The sequence below is a fragment of the Lampris incognitus genome, chromosome 18 (assembly GCF_029633865.1).
Source record: "Lampris incognitus isolate fLamInc1 chromosome 18, fLamInc1.hap2, whole genome shotgun sequence".
Classification (NCBI taxonomy): Eukaryota; Metazoa; Chordata; class Actinopteri; order Lampriformes; family Lampridae; genus Lampris; species Lampris incognitus.
Genome location: NC_079228.1, coordinates 32,445,710 through 32,467,514, shown reverse-complemented (window position 1 = coordinate 32,467,514; position 21,805 = coordinate 32,445,710). Strand labels below are relative to the sequence as shown.

The following is a 21,805-nucleotide window of genomic DNA, read 5'->3' as shown; positions in this document are numbered from 1 at the left end:
TGTGCGGGGGGGCAGATGTGGGTATGTGTCCTGGTTGCTGCATTAGTGCCTCCTCTGGTCGGTCGGGGCGCCTGTTCAGGGGGGAGGGGGAACTGGGGGGAATAACGTGATCCTCCCACGCGCTATGTCCTCCTGGCAAAACTCAGCAGTGTCAGGTGAAACGAAGCAGCTGGCGACTCCACATGTATCGGAGGAGGCATGTGGTAGTCTGCAGCCCTCCCCGGTTCGGCGGAGGGGGTGGAGCAGAGATTGGGACGGCTCAGAAGAGTGGGGTAATTGGCTGAATACAATTTGGGAGAAAAAGGGGGGGGGCAATGGCCTTATATAAAATATATAAACTGCTAAACTACTACAACTGGAGAAACTGAGGAAACAGCTAATATTATCCTAATACCGTGAAAGTACTTGCAGTATGTAACTGTGGCTTAATCTGTACTGGTTAAAACTAGTGTATTAGCATACTTGAAGGTGTTTGCTACAAATGACCTAAATTGAGAGCTGGTTTCCAGCTTCAGAATTTTCCACCAGAATCTGAAATTCAGCAATAGTAACAATCGATTTAAAAAAAAAAAAAGATATCGTGCTCTGCTGTTCTTGGCTTTTTGACAATGCGAAAGTGGGACAAGATAGTCACAGGAGCTGTGCAACAAATCCAATAGCTTAGGAGGTGAGGAGGGCAATTACGCAACACCAAAGCCACAGAACATTAACCATGGGAGCGTGTGGCATCTAGCCACTGCTTAAATCATTGAGGATTGAGAACCAATAGAAATAAAATAAACAATGAAAGAGCCTTTCTTTCTGTCGAACAAGGATTCCAGTACAGTGTTGATGCACTGTCCGGCAACAAGATGGAGACCATGAAGGATAGACCAATTGGGAAGAGTCCATTTCAGCTTTCATGAAAACCCAATCAGTTGGTCATATATGTCTAAATGTAGACTGGACTTACCACTATACAACAACAACCAGTTTGACAGAAATTTTAAATGCTAGTTTTACTTGTGTTGTCAGAATTGACAAGGATCATTTCAGTCCACAAGAGTTAATTTCATTTCAACTGAGTAAATGTGTGATGAAATCTTACTGCTGTTATGACCCAATAGTGAACTCAACAGCAGGCAAAGGAGATGTCTCAACAGTTTATCACTGAAACAAAGATCAAGTTGAGCAAAGTGTTCAGGATTTGAAGAAGCCTAACAAGATCTATGACGAATTAATCCCCCTGCTAAATGGTTCGATTTTCTGCAACAAATATCTCAAAAAGACCTCAAAAAAATACACACACACACACACACACACACACACACACACACACACACACACACACACACACACACACACACACACACACACACACACACACACACACACACACACACACACACACACACACACACACACAAATCACGCCCAGTTTATGATATTTCAGGGAGACTCAACAATTCATTGACTGAATGAGATTCTAATGTAGGCCATCTGAATCCATAATCCAGTGAAAATGGGAATTAATTACTTAAAGTAATTAAATTACATTAAATTAATTACTTAAATGGGAATTAATTACTTAAGTAAGACAAGTGTCCTGATTGTTAAGGAAATGCCAATTGTGTGCTGCTTAGACAAGCAAACAGGTAGAACAGATGGTGATAGATCCAGCTGCTGTTCAAACTTGTGCTGTTTCTCTTGCAGGACGGCCCCCGACCAATGGGACGGGAGTGGCTCAGAAGGTAGAGAGATTGTCCAATCAGCAGGTTGCTGGTTCGATCGTCACCTTTTGCAGAGGTGTCCTTGAGCAAGACAGCAAACCCATAACTACCCCTGACGAGCAGGTTGGCGCCTTGCATGGAAGCCTCTGCTGTCGGTATATGTGAATGTGTTGTGGGAGTGTGAGGCATCAACGATAAAGTACTTCAAGTGCACTGTTGAGTAGAAAAGCGCTACACAAATGCCGTAAGTATACTTGTCACAGTACTTTGCCGCACAAGTTCCTTTTGGGCTGTGAGATAAGTTAGATAACGTAGCACTTTGCATCACAAGTTCCTCCTGGGCTGCAAGATAACCACAGAGTTATTGTACAATTTACAAACGTGGCCTCAGGAAATGTAGCTTTATTCGCCCCAGACACTAGTTTCCTTTTCCTTTCGACAAATTTTGTACTACAGAATCACAGACTGTTACCATTATTAATGTTTTCTAAACGCTAGGTGGGAAAAGTATATATATACATACATATACACATATATATAAATATAATTTGATTGTATTGTTTTCGCAATAAGCCACAGTGTGTTAGCACACACTCTTTCCTCATGCCTTTCCTATAAATGGCAGGCTAATCACACTAACAGAATCAACACATTTGTCACTGTGAACGCATTACATTTATAACCCAGGCATCATGAAGAATACATAAAAACTGCTGTGCTCTATGTACCTTCATGTGAAAGCCCTGCCTGAGGTGAAGAGAACTTCAAATGCTGGATTACTGCCTTTAAAGTGCGTTGGATTTAAGTGCTTACAGTGTTATTTCAGGGACTGGTGTATTAATTTGATCAGAGGTGTGCTAAATTCAGGTTCACTTGAAATAACCAAAAACAGATCGAATCTTAATGGAGTCTTACATTACAATAGGAGGATGTCGGGACAAATGACTTTCTTTGCACACACACCAAGCATCACAGCCAAATGTCAGTCAGGTCTTACCCTGATCGGTTTCTTACCCGCAGTCGGGGGCAGGGCACCAGCGACAGTCGGGGTCAGCCACCAGCCACCTCCTCAACATGAACTCCTCGTACTTTTCCATGAGGGCCCGGTCGCCTAGGATGACCCGGATGTCGTGGGGGTTGAAGCGCTCCGAGCACTCGGGGCAGCTGATGTTCACACGTGACTCTGAGATCTCGATGCGCAGGTACTGGCGCAAGCAGTCGGCGCACGAGCGGTGGTGGCACGTCATGATTTCAGGGAAGCAGTCACGTGTGTGGCGTAGCAGGCAAAGCGGGCACTCCAGCAGGTCTGACAACGTAGACCCCGATGCGGATAAGGAGGACGTCGAGGCCATGGCTGCCGCCACACCGGGAGCAGTGGAGGCAGAGCTTTTATCCTGGCATGCCTCTAGCTGAACGCTCTCGGCGCTGGCAATGCCGTCCACTCCGGCCGTGGCCTGGAGGGCCCGTGACCTGCGTTTGGATTCGCGGTCGGGCCGCCAGCGCCGCCCAAAGAGTGAGTGGAGGGAGAGACGGCGTTTCTTGGGGGTCTTCCTTACTGAGGGTAGGCTGACAGAGGAGGCGGCTGAGTGGAGGTCTCGCTCCGAGCCTGAACCACCGCCGCTGTGATGCTGCTGCTGGTGGGAGTGGTGATGCCATAGGCTGCTCATCATGCCAGAGGGGGCACCACCGCCACTGCTGCTGCCGGGACCGGTGAAAACAGCACTTACAGCATCAGTGGGGTAGGCAGAGGACAGGGAGGGGGGCCGGGGTTGAGGGGACAGGTTGAATGGAGGGATGGGGGGCAGGGGGAAGATCGTCTGTTGGCTAGGACATGGTGGCTGGGGTCTAGTGAAGGAGGCCCGGGGGTGTGTCGTGTGCGTCAGGTCTTGGTCCAAATCACAGATAGAACTGGGTTCTGTTGGTAAGTTTGCCTTGAAGTTACATCCACCTAAGAGAGAGAGGAAGAGAAAGAGAGACGTCAGGAAGTGAACCCAGGTTAAGATCAAGGTACGAATCTCCTGTTAAACTGCATGAGCAAAGCCAGTTATGCAAAGTTTGTGTGTTTAAGCAGCCATGCGATGTACAACACAAATCTAAGATAAAAGAAGGGAGGCTGTGCTCAGATTGGTTTGAATATCACCTTGAGCGATATCCATCGTCTGTGTCTAAGCTTTAGCATTTGTGCTTCCATCAGTCTTCAATATTTCCCTAACGCCATGTCAAATTCAATTTTCTAACACGTGATCAAGAAAGTTGTCAACGGGGGATCAGTGAGGGTCTTCATATTACAGCAAGGTGTTTTCCTTTGATAGTTAAGGGTTTACTTCAGCCCTTTTTACTGAGCTATGTTCAATAGTCTCCATCAATCCATCCATCTATTATCCAAGCCGCTTATCCGAAGCCGAGTCGCGGGATGCCGGAGCCTATCCCAGCAGACATTAATAGTCTCCCCGATGTGATAAATGACTGCACACTTTCCCCGATGTGTGCATTAATCAAGTGAAGGAGGACATAGCAATATACTCTGACTTTGAGCACATGCAACTGCACCCACAACTTCCACAGCAGCCATGCATAGGCTCAACTGCACTAACAGGCTAATTTTACAAAATGAAATAAGAGCAGCATGAAGCCCACTAAAAGAACATCCATCACCGGCAGAAATAACGTGAAATCAACTTAAAAAGTACTGAAGTGGATGAGTATGACAAATGATAGTTTACGACAAGGCTTCGCAAAGTCCGGACCTCGGTCCACATCCGGACCGAACAGCAAGTCAATCCGGACCCAGCCCATACCTCGTGTTATGTTATGAAGTGCAAATGTTTTCTATTTTGTGTGTTGTTGCTGATGAGTTCACGCATTAACGTTACACTGGAGAATTTGCTTTGGGGGCGGTGTGAAGTTTTTATTGCATTTACAGTAACATAATAAGGGTTGATGTCGTCAACTCAAGTAACGCTATCCTCAATTCACCTGGAGGGGCTGAGCCTGCCCTCGCTGAAACACAGAGAGCAGAGGAGAGGAGAGAAACTAGCACAACCATAAATGACAGTAATCAGTAGCCTACCGATACGCGAGTTTTTGTTTCGTTAGCTTGACCAATTAACATTTGGATCATTGTCTGCAGCTTGCAATAACACCTTTTGTGCCTAGGTTCACGCAACCGATTGCAGGCAAATGATGCCATTTCTCCCACTAGGCTCGAATGTAATTCCCCCCCCCCTTTTCTCCCCAGCTATACCCAGCCAATTACCCCACTCTTCCGAGCCGTCCCGGTTGTTGCTCCACCCCTTCTGCTGGTCTCCGGGGAGGGCTGCAGACTACCACATGCCTCCTCCGATACATGTGGAATCGCCAGTCGCTTCTTTTCACCCGACAGTGAGGAGTTTCACCAGGGGGGACGTAGCACGTGGGAGGATCACGCTATTCCCCCCAGTTCCCCCTCCCCTCTCGAACAGGTGCCCCGACTGACCGGAGGAGGCGCTAGTGCAGCAACCAGGACACATACCCACATCCGGCTTCCCACCCGCATACACGGCCAATTGTGTCTGTTGGGACGCCCGACCAAGCCGAAGGTAACACGGAGATTTGAACTGGCGATCCCCATGTTGGTAGGCAACGGACTAGACCGCAACGCTACCCAGATGTCTGACTTTAATATATTTTGACTATCTTGACTGTCTTGAACTTGAATGTATGTTGCTTAAAAGTTATAAGTGAGTTGATTAAATGTTGTTATCGCCAATCGTTCCGGACCTCCGACCTTGAATAAAAATTAGATGCAGAACTTTTGAGTAATAAGCTGAAGGACCCCTGGTCTATGACAACACCCAAACTGAAAGCTTTTTAGCAGATGCTGGGCAGAATCTAAAAACCAGCACGTAAAGTAAACCTTAGGCCACCTTTTCTATTTTGGTATACTATTTCCATAATGCCAACAAGGTTTGTCTGTTTGCTCTGGTTGACAGTTGGCACTGTTCTGAAGTCCATTTTTGCTACAGCAGACACCACTGGAATTCAAACATTATGCTCAGAGGACGCAGGTAATAGGCCTCATCTTCACTGCTCTGATGACCAACAGTCACTAATATCTCAATGGGGGCGGGAGATCAGGGGCGGCATGTCTCAGGAGGTAGAGCGGGTCGTCTAGTAATCGGAAGGTCACTGGTTCGATCCCCAGCTCCTGCAGAGAGCGCGTCGAAGTGTCCTTGAGCAAGACACTGACCCTTTAACTGCTCCTGACGAGCAGGTTGGCACCTTGCATGGCAGCCTCCACCATTAGTGTATGAATGTGTGTGTGAATGGGTGAATGTGAGGCATTCACTGTAAAGAGCTTTGAGTGGTTGGTAGACTAGAGAGGCGGGATATAAATGCAGTCCATTTACCATTCATCTCTTCTATCACTGTTCCCAAACTTAAAAGTAGAGGATGAAACAGAGTCAAACAGAGGAGAGGCTTTCCCATCTTAAACATTTCACTACTTTGTAATTGACCAAGTAACTGTTTTGACTCTACTGTTTCTATAGGGACCAAACTCAGGAAAACTCACTTGGGAGCCAAAAGGAAGCCAATTAACAGGGTCGATGCACATTACTACTGGCACATGGAAGCTGTGACACACACACACGCACGCACGCACGCACGCACGCACACACACACACACACACACACACACACACACACACACACACACACACACACACACACACACACACACACACACACACACACACACACACACACACACACACACACACACACACACACACACACACACACACACACACACACGCACAGCCTGGAAACCTGAGTCTGACGAGTTACAGTTTTCCAGGACCAGATGCAGGCAGCAGTTAAATTTTACTGGGGTTAGTTTAGTTTGAGTGGAAAGTTTAAAAAGAAGAAAATAAAGAAAAATGGAGGGTTGACTTTTGCTTTTGCTACAAAGCCAGAGGCCACATTCAGTATGGCCTCCACATTCAGACGATGACCCGGTTGGCCTCAACACATCAGCCAATTCAATCCAAGGCAACACTACCACATTGGAGCTCTGATTTTTTTTTGTTTTTTTTGCTTGGCTTGGAAAATCAACACACATCCATTCGGGTGAATGACAAACTCTTGGATCAAGAAAAAATATATTTCAAGGGAAACTCTCCAAGAAAATACGGGTCATTTTAACACCTTGGCTAAAACTCCCTCTCAAGACATTCAGAGAACGGACATTGACTCTAATCACTACCATGCAATAACAGTATGACAAGGCGAGAGACAGTTTATCATAGTATTCGGAGCAGTTTGTAATTTTTGAACAAAATGAGCACTGCCAATTCATATATCCATACTTGAGTCACACACCAGAAAGATGCAATAGAAAAAAAGAAAAGCAGCATGGGTGGGTAGTTAAATGGGAGGGATATGCTCACGGAAGGTGGTGTTGCACATAAGAAGTTAACTCAACAGCCTACACTGCACTGAAGGTGTGGAATGGAACTGGGCAGAAAGAGCACCTGGGTCGAAGCATTTTACACAGAGAGATAACCCTGAGTGGGCTATTCCCGGTAACTAGGTTGTCAGGACAGAGGGTCTTTGTTTCGTCATACTTTTATTTCCACCTCTTTATTGATTCCCGACAAGAACCAGGTGGTTCTCATTGTGTGTCACACTGATGAGAACAGAAATGAATACAAGGCAAGCAAATACTCACAGCTCTGCTCGGGAATCAGACTGAACCTGACATGATTGATACGAGGGAACAACACTTGAAACAGAGATTGACGTACTTTCATTTAAACAAAGGATCAGCAAAGTAGGACTGCTGAGATAACGCAACAATCCTTATGCCACACTGCAGAGTGTGCATTCACACAGAAGCCCATTTGGACAAACTAATGGTCGAGTCCATGTCATGACCAATCCGCCATTACCATAGAGGACATGATGCTATACCGGCGTCAAAATTGGACCGTCTCACAGATAGCATTTCTCACCAAAGTACTTAAACCAGAAGTTTCAAGGTTGATTGTGTGTTTAAAATATAAACGGCACTCATTAAGTGAGGGAAAGATGTGTAATTGCATGTTATCAAGCGATTAGCATGGCAGCCAAGCTGTATAACGTAATATGCTTTAATTGTTGGCTTGACGGTTTGAGAGTCAAATTTGAAAACCAAGCCCTGCATAAAACATCTGACAGCTAAGTGGCACAAAACCCAAATGGGTGTGTCTTTAAAATGGAAAATCCCCCTGAAGTACCACATACCTTTTTTATGACCTTGAATAGTCTTGATTTGCACATGTGAGCAAGTTTCTCTGTGACCTAAATAAGAAGAAAGCTCTGACTGTCGAAATGATGTCATCAAGCAACATTATCTGGAACTGCTCAGTTCACAGTGAATGGGAGGCTGACTGTGCTGGCAGAGTGAGTAGGCCTTGGGTGATTATGCTGCGATTTGTTAAAAAGGTTCCATGTGTAATGGTTCAATTTTCTTGAAGCACAATACGACATGATAATATAGGAAAGTAAATACCGCCAGAAACTACTGAGTGGGAATGGTTGAAACAAAGCAAATTAACCCACCCACCCCCTCCCCCAACCCTAGATTTCTGCATTTGATTACCCCAGGAGTGTTTTGTTTATGTTGTCGTTTGATGCCCCACCCTCCAAAAAGATTTGGCTTGCACTCCCCGCAAAGTATGCAGTGGTGTTAGCCAAAGACATCTACTGAGGATGTGGGAAAATGGCAGATGTAAGCAGACGTGCCGTTTATCATCTACCATCCAAGTTAATTTGTTTTTCTCGCCAGGACTGATTTGTCGTTGTAAACCATGTCACTAAACTGTAGAGATCAGGATTCATACAGTTTCACATAGCACCTATAATCTTGCACCAATTTTACTTGAACTCTACAAGCTCATTGGAATATCATGTGCCTTATTCTGTTTTAGTCTCAACAGGATTTTCATTTTCTAAAATGACATCTTATGGGGCACCCCAGTGACTCACCTGGTAGAGCACGTACCAAATAAGACCTTACCACAGTGGCCTGGGGTTCGAATCTGGCCCGGGCCCTTTGCTGCATGTCATCCCCTCTCTCTCCCCTGCCTTTCCTGTCTCTCTCTTGACCAGGGGTGGTTAACCATATGCCATGGAGAGCCATGTGTATGCAGGTTTTCATTCCAGCCGGCTCCACACCAGGTGATCTCACTGATTAGCAACCCTTCAACCAAAGAGGAAGAATGTATCAGTGAAATCACCTGTTGTGGAGTCAGGTTGGAATGAAAACCTGCATACACATGGCTCTCCATAGCACATGGTTAGCCACCGCTGCTCTTGACTATCGTTATCAAATAAAGGCAGAAAATGGCAAAAAAATAATCTTTAAAATGAAATCATTGTAATCTACACAATGAATTAAACAATTTGTGGGAGGGGAATCACAAGGGGATGCAAAGTGATGAGGCCAAAAAGAGTAGAGTGACACAAAGAACAGACAATGATTGGTCTTATCATAGAAGGACCACAATAACTTGGCCCCAAGTAAAATCCATAACCTGAGCATTCTTTCAAAAATAATGACTGTTTAACCCTAAATTCATAATGCCGCCCTGTACCAACTTTCACAATCTGAAGACCTTCACCTGAAGGTTGACACTTTATGGGCTGAGCTATGGCACAGCTGTCCTCTCTTAACCTCAAACACCATTGTGGCTAGGGCGTGTGGCACTAAGCTTTACTTTTCCATAACAAATCCAGAACCAAGCCCTGTACTATGACTCAGAATAGCATGTCACCACTGAATCAACTGGGGGCAATAGCAGCTCAATGATGCAATTGAGTTGGTTAAAGCTACTGTTTGCGAGCTAAATTTGGGCTTTGCATTGTCATCATGGGACAATTAACCGCTCCACCCATCCACAGCTACTGTTGCTGTCTGGGTCATTTTACTATCCTCCAATGTGGCAATGCCCATACCACTTAACCAGCGACTGTGAGTTATAACTGATAGTTTATGGAGGTCAAGAACCCGTTCTTCAAGAAGCCGACAGCAAGGCCTTCAGAATACCACTGAAGGATAACTAACAAGATGTAAAAATATATGAAAGTATCACTAAGAATGGAAAAACCAAGAGAAAATTTTAGGTCGAGTGATTCTACTGCGAATGTAAAAGGGGGTAAAGTCCCATCAGTTGTCAGTTGAAGCTAAAAATGATGGCATCACCAGCTGACATTGCTCAATCTGCCGATTTCTGTTTTAGAGCAGCAAAAGTCTCCACATCTGGTTCTGGGACTAGTCTAACCCTGTTGCAGCCTGTGCTGGAACAAAATCTAGGATAAGAATGCAACAGCACTAAGGGCTATTAGTCTCAGCAAGAGACACAGAGAGTAGGCTATTTAGACTATTTCTTGCCAAAAATTAAACATGAAGTTATTCACTTTTTTTTTTCTAACAAACTAACTCTTCCACTGATCAGGACCCCATTAATCACCTTTTTACGTTTCCAAGGGGCACTTTCTTTTTTTTAAACCATCTTGGATCTACCGTGCCCTTATTAACAAGTGCAGGTAGGCCGAACTGTGCTCAGGAAAGTTTGAACGTAGTTATGATGGCTAGCAGCAGTTGTCCAACTGTGATTGAAGCATTGGTAAAACTTGATAAAGCAGTGTTCTAGGGCAGCAGCCCTTTTTTTTTTAACAGAGGTGTTCATTCATCTGGTGGGCATTATTTATGGCCATATGCAAATGCTTTGTGTTACAATGAGGTTGAAAAAAGGGGCGAACATCCTCTCAGTTGTCTTTAGCCCTAACAAGGAGCAGACAGAAACTGCGTGCTTGGCCCTTATCAATAACTTGCACATACATGATCACATGAGCCACACCATTCCTGCCCTACAGTCAACCATATTTTTTTCTCTGACACTTGTAAAAACATGCTTGAGAATACTGCACATTGTCTCGGCTCATTACGGATTGCTGTGAGAGCTGAGATCAGATGAGATACACTGGATAACTACAGCTTATAACCTTATAGTGATTCATAGTTTGAATTCTTTATCAGCTCAGGTATGTGTTCTCACAAGTTGCCCGATGCTTCAGCCCAACACAAGCTGGAAAATTCGGCAAAAGCAGTGTATCACACAGTTAAAGCAATAACATACTCTCTATCCTGTTTGCTCCTGACACATAACTTAGATTGGGACCTCTGTTCCAAAGAAACACATACGCTCCAATACGTCACCAATCAAAACAACGCTGGAGGCAGGAAGGTAAACTCGGCTTGCTGAGCTGAAGATCAAAACAGAAAAAAGTATGAATAAATACAACTTTTTTGACTAAATGTTGACTTTTTGTGCTTTGTGTCACGTCACACAATTCCATTTTCACTTTTGCCTTGACATACTGTAAACTTGGCTCTGGCTTGGCTACACACTGTCTCCGGTCTTGAAATGAATTGCCGATCCCCTCAAACTAAAAAGACTTGCTCCAGGGCCATGCAGATCTCTGACTGTAAATATCAGCCCAGCCTCAACCAAAGCCGAGTCCATCGATTCACACCGATTCGCTACACACGACCAGATAATTTTGACACAGTGTCTTTATCTGATCAGATATTGCCTGAGATTTGTCAGTGTGGGATTTTCGGAGGCAAGTAAAGTTACCCTCTAACGTGTATCCAACATACCAAAAGAAAAACAGTGTACTTCACTTGTTTCAATGTAAGCTTTCTTAAAAAACTAAAAACTAAAAACAGGATTGTGAAACTTTGCCCATGCCCCTACTTCAAAGCACGGCAAGTTACAGTTTAAGAGGTCAGCTCAATTAAGCTAAGCGATCAGAGAGCTTACACACCAAAGGAGCTAATATCATTGTTAACATGCATCAATTCAGTACAAGCCACAAAACAACGGCAAAGAATAACGATGCCTATTCAATACCTTATGGACGACCAAGTCACAAGTTTGTTTTTTTAATGCAATTGGTTGTTCTCAGCACTGCACAAGAGCAGAAAACCTCAAACACAATCAACAAAGCATGTTGTATTACCTGTAATCCATCTATATTTATATCTTACAGGCTGCACCTTTAAAGCAAGCTAGACCAAGAAGAATGACCTTAGCATTAACAGCAGTGACTCTTAACTTCAACCAACAGTTGCTCCGATGTGCTCTTTCAGGTGGCGAGACGTAGCCCAATTTCTGTCACACATCTCAGGTTTATTATGATTGATCCCTGGCCTGTCCCATTACAAACAGGGGATGCAGCTCTAATTGGTTGGGCTATAGCCACCATTGAAGAAAATCACAGTTCAACGGTAAGATTCTCCGACCAGCGAGCTGTCACTTCTTACCTGACAATTTTCGCACAGGGAAAGTCCTCAGGAGTCCCACAGTCCCAGCTTGGTGACCATAGCAAGGCTCGGTGATATATGAGGCTCAGATGACCGAGTCATGTGATTAAAGGAAACTTTTAACAGGACCAAGGAGCAATTTTCCAGCAACCACGAGGCAATGTGAAATAACAATCCTGGGCTGTAACTGAACAAGAAGAGTCTGCCTCTACATTGTAGCCTGGCACAGTAGTGAGAGTGAGTGGGACTTTCCGTGTGACTGCGGTCTGTGTGTGAGAGAGAGTGAGTGTGTGTATATGTGTGTGTGTGTGCGCACAGATCTTGCGGTCCAGGATCATTCACACGCAACCGCAGCTCACACGTTGGGATGGCGTCCTAGTTCCCGAGAGGACAGCTGGGCAGGAAGCCCAATGCGGCAGAATAAAGGACTGCTTGGACGTTCTCAAAATATAATTTTTCCTTTAAAATAGAATTATCCCTTGAAAGAAATCACTCATCTTGCATCAGCCCTTGTTTACACTGGGCGTTGATTGCCATTAAAAATGCTTTTCACCCTCCCACTATTCGGATGAATAAAAGCCTAATCAATCCAAGAACACTGGGTGATCAGAATGGCACAATGAGCACAATGGAATCAAGTGTGCTATAGACAAAATGCCTACAAATCCATCTCTCTCCCATGAAATAACCTGCCTCTGCTTTGAGCTAACCATCTATAAAGTCTGGCTGACTCCATGTACATCTTTTTATGGTGCATAACCTATTGCTGAAAGAAATAATTACCCAAGGCAGTTTGTTGTTAACCGATTTTAGAAGCAAGCCATATGTGCACACGTTCTCATTCAAAGTGATCTCATTCCCCTCAGACACTGAAAACACACCTGACTGAATGATTTCCTGCTTGCACTGAAACGTTTAAAAATCTGCAGTAATTTTAGGCTGTGATGCTTTGAATTGTAGCTTGTATGTGTCATCTGAACTGCACCCACAGTTTATCAAGAACTTCACTACACACTCAAAAACCAGTGGGTTTTTACTAGGATGTCAAGAGTTCAACTGAAGGGAAAAGTACATGGACAAAAACTTCAGCCGTTTTAAAATGGACGTTCCTTCATCAGAAACAGGGGGTATTCTTTCATGGCTTCAATAATGACGGAATACCACAGCATTGTTTGCTAGGGAGAAGCAATAAATCAAAGTTTCAAAGACTCGCCTGAAATTTGCTTCTGATAACACTCATCCTTGACAGCTGCCTTTTAAAGATTAAACTATGAGAATGACCATACTATTAAATATATAGGCAGCACGGTGGCCCAGTGGTTAGCACTGTTGCCTTACAGCAAGAAGGTCCTGAGTTGGAACCTCAGGCTGTCCCAGGTCCTTTCTGTGTGGAGTTTGCACATTCTCCCTGTGTCTGCAAGGGTTTCCTCCAGGTACTCTGGTTTCCGCCCACCATCAAAAAGACATGTTAGGGTTAATACTCCCGCCTGCGCCCCTGACCAAGGCAATGGAAAGAACTGGAGTTGGTCCCTGGGCCCTGTAGCTGCCCACTGCTCCTATACAATAGGATGGGTTAAATGTAGAAAACAAATGTCATTGTAACCTACAATTTAATTGTAACCTACAATGACACAATAAAGTGGCTTTCTTTCATATAGAAACCATTAACAAGCACAGTTACATCAGTGCAACGGTAAGTCAACTTTACAAGTTTATTCCATTTGCCATGTTGATGTGACACTGATGCTATAATAGTGCTTCTAGAGAGTCTATTGGACATAGCAACAGTAACCAAGGAAGGGTGGGGGGGCTTAGGGAAATTTTGCAAACAGTCAATTAACATGTTGGCTCTGGTGATGGTCAGTGTTAACTGTATTTGGGATTTCCACTGCAATTTAAAAGGAGGCCAACCAGGTGCTGCACAGTTAAGTTCCAGTAGGTCACTCTCTGTGCCACAGTATCCTTGGCGTGGTCCAGGCCCAACTCTGCTAAATGATGACTATATAAGTTTGTTTGGAGTACTAACAGGCATCCCATTTCTTCCAAGCAACCCTTTTCCTAAACACTTTGAATGAACAAAGTTTTACTACAAACAGATCCCATTTGAAAGTAGTTGTATTTACTGTTTACATTGATTAGAGAGAATACAGGCCTTTCAGAGTATTTTTCACTTTTAATGAAAACGTGGTAAAACTTGACCCCAAACCTGAGACACGTGTATTCTGTGAACCACTGCGCGCTAGGTGCGGGCACATCTTATATGATGGAGGCCCTACGTTGGGCAAGAACAACTTTTCCTTCTTTCTAACAGTGGGCTATGCAGTTATTCTAGAGGCCGGTTCTCAAGTAATGTGTATTTCTGACAGGCTCTCTGTCATTTATGGCTAAACCCTGAGCTTAAACCTCGGGAAATAATCTAATTCAAATACCATTTGTCTAATGCCAACATAAGGAACACCTTGTAGCACAGGCATTTCTTTGCAAAGAAATTTCCGTTGAGAAATTCCAGGCAGAGAACAGACTTCCTTTTCCTGACAATGCACTAAATTACAAGTGTGAAGGACACTGGGAGAGCCCAAAGACTGGCCGCAAGGTTCTCTAGATAAGCAAACGTGTTTTCTGGACATTTTCTATACCTTTTAACTGCTTTACAGTAAGTATATAAGGTCCTTGGTAACCGTCAGTGCCGTCTACAACATTATAAAGTCCTCAAAAACAAAACAACAAATGCAAGCCTGATAATAAAAAAACCTGCTCGACTGTGGTTGCTCTGAATCTATTTAGACTGTCATCAGCCAGACAAGGGAGGTTTAGGAATGTCACACAGGGAGCAGAGACAATGGGCATCAGAGTCAACACCTCTGATGGGGTCACAGTATTTCATTGCTATTTACTAAACATTATGATCTACCGGCCAACAGGGTAGGGTACTTTTCCACAGGATCTCTGTATAGCACACCGGGTTGCAATGTTTGTTCCTTTTGAATGTCTGCTGTGACAAACTGCGAGTGAGAAAACACTTCAGCGATATAAATGGCTTCGGTTGACGTGACGGCTTGTCAAGCCCTGAATAGCCCATTCACCCCCCTCCACATGGGCTAAAATGTCTTGCAAGAATGAAATATATGTCCACCCCTCAAACATCCTTGAAAGGCATCCATCCCAGGGGCTCAGTCAATTAACCATCCCCATTTTGGCTCAGGCTTAACTGCAACACTGCAAATCCAGCACAGCACCTTTGCCATGCATTACCCCCCCATCCCCCACCCGTCCAACACATCCTGTCTGTCTCTTTCTGTTCCCCATCTAATAAAGACAAAACTGCCAAAAAAGTAAATATTTAGATTTTAACAAAAAGAAAAACATCCCCAAATGCAGGACGACGTGATATGAGGACAGAGTGGGAGACGACAGTTATCGGCGGCTCTGAGAACGATTGGGCGACTATCCACAACCACCCGGGATCTCACCACAGTCCCCTCACTGTCCGCCTTTTTCTGCCGACGCCGAGGCTTTTCACCCGGCCCGGTGGGGAAGCAGGAAGCAGATGGGTGGTGGGTCAGGGAAACGTCCCTGTTCCGTTCGGCGCTATAAAGGGGTAGGAAAAAAGACACCGGCGACTATTCACAGTCCACCGGCAGTGCTGGGGCTCGCCACTCTAATGAAAGCCACTGACGCACTGACTGAATGCACTGTAGCTGTGGAGATGCTAAAGAGATTTGTTTCATTTGTGCAGCGCCTTCTTAACATCCGCCAAGCTGCAGTAGCATCCCTGCAGACAGAAAATGTGCCTCTACCACAGAACAAATCACGATGTTCCCAAACAGAAATAGAAATCATCATTCTTGTAACTAGAACACCAATTAAGACTGATTATGGAATCTGGCCAAAGAGTGACGCTGGGTCAAGGAACCAAAATAATCCCGATCAACTCTGATATCTACAAAAATAGTCAACTGGAGACACTGCTTATGAGACAATCTTTTAAGTAATCTCCCGAGGACCACGTAAGGTTATGAAACTCTCCATGTGCTGGGAAAGGAGGAGGTTTCCGTGAGTCCTTGAAAGTGATGTTTAATGTGTCATACTAAAGTTAGTCCTTAATCTTCTACCTTAAGGCTTTGTTATCATCTGCATGCAAAGTGGTTGTAGGCTTACACGCACCACTGGTATTCAGAAACTACAGTTCTTTAGAGAAGATTGGACAGGAAGACTGGGCCTAAATCTTATCGAATTAAACTAAGACCGAGAGTATTCATCAATTTCTTGCAGGGTACAGATTAGCATGAGTGTGTGTCACGTTGACTTAGACACCTGCCAGCTCATTCACATTTCCCACGTCATTCTTCAGATTTAAACCCAGCAGAAAAGGTGCAGTAAATTTGCATTTCCCAAAATGGTAATGCTTCTTCATACAGTTTCCATTATGCAAAGAATTCCCATTTCAATCTCTGCTTTTTAAAGACTGGAATAACAGGTAGAGGTAGTCAATCACAAAATGTTACTGTCTACTTAACTGAGGCAACTGCAAATCTTCCCGAGATGCTGTGTAACTGTACTATGAGAATAATTAAACTAAGGTCAGTTAGCCCAAATATGGAGATTCATTTAAGATTCGCCAACAATTTCTAAAAATCAAGGTGAAAATCATTAAGTCAGATGTACAACCAGGATATGGGGTTGGTATCACACTTTTCATGATGTGAACACCTGAAACACTCTGATCTGAGTATCCTTTAACCTCAAGTCACTGCTCGTCTTTCTTTCTGTGAGAACACACAGGCAACACCATTCATCTCCAAAGCCTGAGAGGCAAGGTTTATCGCACTTGACTTCCTTCCAGATAGGCCGTGAACCTCAACTCAGCAGGTTTCCTGAGCTTTGAGCTTAGCTGGCAGCCCCTCTAATTGACACACGTGTTCAGAAAACGGATGGCTCATTTGTTGAGATGTACGGAAGCAAACATGAGCAGACCCCATGTGCAACGTCTTCTACTTCACACACTCTGAGTAAAATTACAGCTTATATAATACTGTGAATTACACAAAGCGGGGGAAAAGGCTGTCTACATAAATTACTGGGTTTGTGGCGTTTGAATCAAGGTGATCGACTGAATATGTCATAGCCATGCTAAAAAAAAAAAAGTGTTAAAATGAGTAGTCAACAACGGATTTGCTCCAGCAAAAGAAAACTAAATGATTAGTTTGAGACTGCACATCGTTTTCAAAAAGTGACAAGAGTGCAATAACAAACTACATACTCAACTAACATAGAAATCCTTGTTGAAGTAGGAAAAAAAACCCTCAAAAACACAGAAAAGACACAACCCCAACCAGGCTTCAAGTCTGAGAAATTCTTCCCAGAGCCAAACCCCAGCAACATATTTGGTCAAAGTCAGTGTGAATTTTCTCAAAGGATATTCAACGCTAATCACAAGTCACTGGGAAAAGAAATCTGTTGAGGTGAGACCCCTGGTCATTTAGAATGAACCCATGGTGACAATAGTCAATAGGTGCCAGAATTTAATCTGCATTTAACAACATTTTAGAGGTTTCAATCTTCTTTCCAGCACTTCTGTCAATGTTGCTTGTTTTTTAAAGGCAAGTTATAACTACTCTGTTGACTCCTTAAACAGTCTGCTAGTTGTTTGGCAGAGAGATTGGATTCAGCAGGCCTGAGATTGTTCTGGTTAAACATTAACAGCAGTAGATAAGAGACTGCACCACTTATCATTGTCAACAAGCTCCAATGAGAGTGATTCAGCTGCATTTGACAAATGTTCCGTAAAACTTCACATGGTGGATAAGAATTCTGTCCAGACATAGGTGGGATCTATTCAGCAAAACAGTACTGTTGACTACACTATAAAAAATTGCAGACAGTACCTTTGTATGAGTCAATTTGCTTTCATCACAGAGACTCACTAGCAGAACTCTTACCTGTAGATGGCAAGAAAACAACTGCTTAAAACATATTCAAAGCAAATGACCTGGCTTTTATACAAAGCACCCCAACGGTTCAAATGTCTGACACTGAAATGTCTGACACTGAAAGAAAGCCACAAAGTCAAAAGGTGCATGAACTATGCTGAACAGGAAGAGAACTAACTTTTCATGTGTAGGGCACGCTTAACTTAAAGGAAATAAAAGCATATATAGACTCCGTTAAACAAGACTCACTGGAATAGTCATCAAAACCTCAAACATAGCAACAAAACAAAAAAATTAGTTCTCTTTGTAAGAAAAGGTGATGGTGGGCTTGGTCGGTTTCATGACCCCTGTATCCCCAACATGACCCCCATATCCCCAACATGACCCCCATATCCCCAACATGACCCCCATATCCCCAACATTTTAGGTGTTCAGATATTAAACAGGATAATTTATGACGGCTGGGCAGAAAAGAGTACGGGTACGGTTAACTTTAGTGCTACTGAGAGTTGCAAGGGGCTTTTTCAGCTGTCTGACGGCACTATTAAATATTGATTGACTGACTAACACCAGATGATTAAATTTCGCTAGCAAAAAAAGGTAAGTCTAAATCAAACACACACACACACACACACACACACACACACGCACCGTACAGTTCCTCAACGCCCATGAGCGGAAAGTGTTTACATCTCCAGTCAAGCGGCTGGCCCTCGGTCGGGGTTAGCTGACCGGTGTTCTCGGCATCTGTGCCGCCTTGTCGAAAAACGCTACCGTAACGCGAGTCGACAGCGGCCAGTAGGACACACCCTTGACAGGTAGCGCATATCGACAGAACACCGGCCGAGGTTGCGGCGTAGCGCTCGGTCCCCTGCCACTACACAGTTACAGCAGTTTTGATTTCGGTTTAACTACCAGGCACAAATACAGCAAAAGGCGCCGGATGAGACAGACTGCAAACCCAAAGTGTTTCCACTCGGGACTACGTGAAAGTCGAGCCGAGAAAGCTGAGACAATCTGCCCCGCCACAGCCCCGAGAACGAGGAAGTTGTGTGGTGGTTAGTTTAATAGACGTTAGCTAGTTTTTGGACGTCGAGGACGTTGTCGTCGTTCAACTTACCGTATGGGTGCCCCTGGCGACGGGCTCGCTGCTTTAATGCCGACTGACGGTGCTCTGTCAGTTCGCACGTCCGATAGGGGGGAATAATGTGGTGTTAAATGCAGCAGATAACTTGGGCTGCCAGTCAGGGCATGAGACTTGCGCCCCTGACTATCACGAGCAAGTACACACACAAACACACGCGCACGCGCGCACGTCTTCTTCTTCGTCCTCTCTCTTAGGGTTATCTGCACTTGGCAAACAGCGATTTGGCGCTTTACCGCCACCAGCTGGAACGGATGGCGCACCAGACTATATTGACTTGGGGGGGGGGGGGGCCTCTAATATGCAGTGTGGTTTCTGAATGTTTTGTCACGGCAGTGAGGGGACAGGACTCTCACTCACTCACCCAAGTTGCATTTTGTATAGCGCTTTTCTAGCTGCAACAGCCACCCAAAACGCTTTAACATGACCTTAACCGGAAGTTAAACGAGGGTGTGATTTATTTAGCAATGGGCATACACTGCATTTGATCAATTGCCATAACAATGGGGTAAACCAAGTGTTCTTAAGCAAACTGAATTAGTCTGAGCCTGTCCCAGCAAGACAAATCTCTCACAAACTCCACACGACTCATCTGGTGTCCAAGGCTAGTCTAGCTCTGCAAATACCTATTAATTGTTTGTGTATTTGTGTGAATAGGATTGCCTTATTCCCACTGCTGAGTGTAATTAACTCTCCACTGAAGACTGTATATTAGAACATGCAGTTGCCTATGTCCACACAAACGAAACAAAACGTAAATGTTGATAGTTGCATCTACAGTTTTCTTGTAGATGTGTAGTGTTAATTATAATAGTAGTGATAAGATAATAATGATAATAGTGTTAATGAAATACAACGCATTTTGTTTTTCCCCCCACATGGCCTAGACTCAGTGATTGGATTGGGAACTGTTCCAACCCAATCATGCAGTCAGTTGTGGGATATACCTAGGCCTATTTAAAAAGTAAATAATAAAATAAATAGGAATAGCCTTGTTAGGAACTGTCATGTCATGAGATGTAGAGGAGCACACACACACACACACACACACACATATATATATATATATATATATATATATATATATACTTAGCACAAAAAGTAAGGACATTTGTGTTTGGTAGATTATTTCTTTGTTGTAACAATGCTTCTTGGCGATAAATCTTATACCATTGGAAAGCCTGTTTATTTCCCTTTTAAATTGTGCCACATTTGTAAGGAACATGCATTTGTGGGATTAGCAGCAGAGCTGAGTATGTGGGTTGTGCCCATGAAAATTTTGCCAAATCTTCTCTGCCAATTCCAAACAGCTTATTTTGCTGTTGCTATTGACTCTTGTTTCGAGCTTCTGGTACCCCAGGTGCTGACAATCAGGTGCCTGATATAAGATTTATTGCCAAGAAGCATTGTTACAACAAAGACATAATCTACCAAACACAAATGTCCTTACTTTTTGTGCTAAGTTTATATATATATCCATCCATCCATCCATTACCCAAACCGCTTATCCTGCTGTCAGGGTCGCGGGGATGCTGGAGCCTATCCCAGCAGTCATTGGGCGGCAGGCAGGGAGATACCCTGGACAGGCCATCACAGGGCTATATATATATATATATATATATATATATATATATATACACTACCGTTCAAAAGTTTGGGATCACCCAAACAATTTCGTGTTTTCCATGAAAAGTCACACTTATTCACCACCATATGTTGTGAAATGAATAGAAAATAGAGTCAAGACATTGACAAGGTTAGAAATAATGATTTGTATTTGAAATAAGATTTTTTTTACATCAAACTTTGCTTTCGTCAAAGAATCCTCCATTTGCAGCAATTACAGCATTGCAGACCTTTGGCATTCTAGCTGTTAATTTGTTGAGGTAATCTGGAGAAATTGCACCCCACGCTTCCAGAAGCAGCTCCCACAAGTTGGATTGGTTGGATGGGCACTTCTTTGAGCAGATTGAGTTTCTGGAGCATCACATTTGTGGGGTCAATTAAACGCTCAAAATGGCCAGAAAAAGAGAACTTTCATCTGAAACTCGACAGTCTATTCTTGTTCTTAGAAATGAAGGCTATTCCATGCGAGAAATTGCTAAGAAATTGAAGATTTCCTACACCGGTGTGTACTACTCCCTTCAGAGGACAGCACAAACAGGCTCTAACAGGTACTATTTAATGAAGATGCCAGTTGGGGACCTGTGAGGCGTCTGTTTCTCAAACTAGAGACTCTAATGTACTTATCTTCTTGCTCAGTTGTGCAACGCGGCCTCCCACTTCTTTTTCTACTCTGGTTAGAGCCTGTTTGTGCTGTCCTCTGAAGGGAGTAGTACACACCGGTGTAGGAAATCTTCAATTTCTTAGCAATTTCTCGCATGGAGTAGCCTTCATTTCTAAGAACAAGAATAGACTGTCGAGTTTCAGATGAAAGTTCTCTTTTTCTGGCCATTTTGAGCGTTTAATTGACCCCACAAATGTGATGCTCCAGAAACTCAATCTGCTCAAAGAAGTGCCCATCCAACCAATCCAACTTGTGGGAGCTGCTTCTGGAAGCGTGGGGTGCAATTTCTCCAGATTACCTCAACAAATTAACAGCTAGAATGCCAAAGGTCTGCAATGCTGTAATTGCTGCAAATGGAGGATTCTCTGACGAAAGCAAAGTTTG

The 21,805-nt window shown here is 43.9% G+C and overlaps 1 protein-coding gene across 2 annotated transcripts in view; it reads right to left on the bottom strand.

The window, feature by feature from the left end:
• Positions 1–19,237, bottom strand: part of rnf19a (ring finger protein 19A, RBR E3 ubiquitin protein ligase) — a 35,747-nt gene extending 16,510 nt beyond the window's left edge. Inside the window, exons 1-2 of one of the 2 annotated variants that reach the window (XM_056298277.1) lie at positions 19,111–19,237; positions 2,724–3,657 (exon numbers count right to left, since the gene is read on the bottom strand). In XM_056298277.1, the coding sequence (XP_056154252.1) occupies positions 2,724–3,379 (656 nt within the window). In that variant the 5' untranslated portion in view covers positions 3,380–3,657; positions 19,111–19,237. Of the gene's footprint in view, positions 1–2,723; positions 3,658–12,060; positions 12,173–19,110 lie in introns of those variants that run through there. The other variant, XM_056298278.1, reaches the window with a different exon arrangement.
• Positions 19,238–21,805: the final 2,568 nt, after the last annotated feature.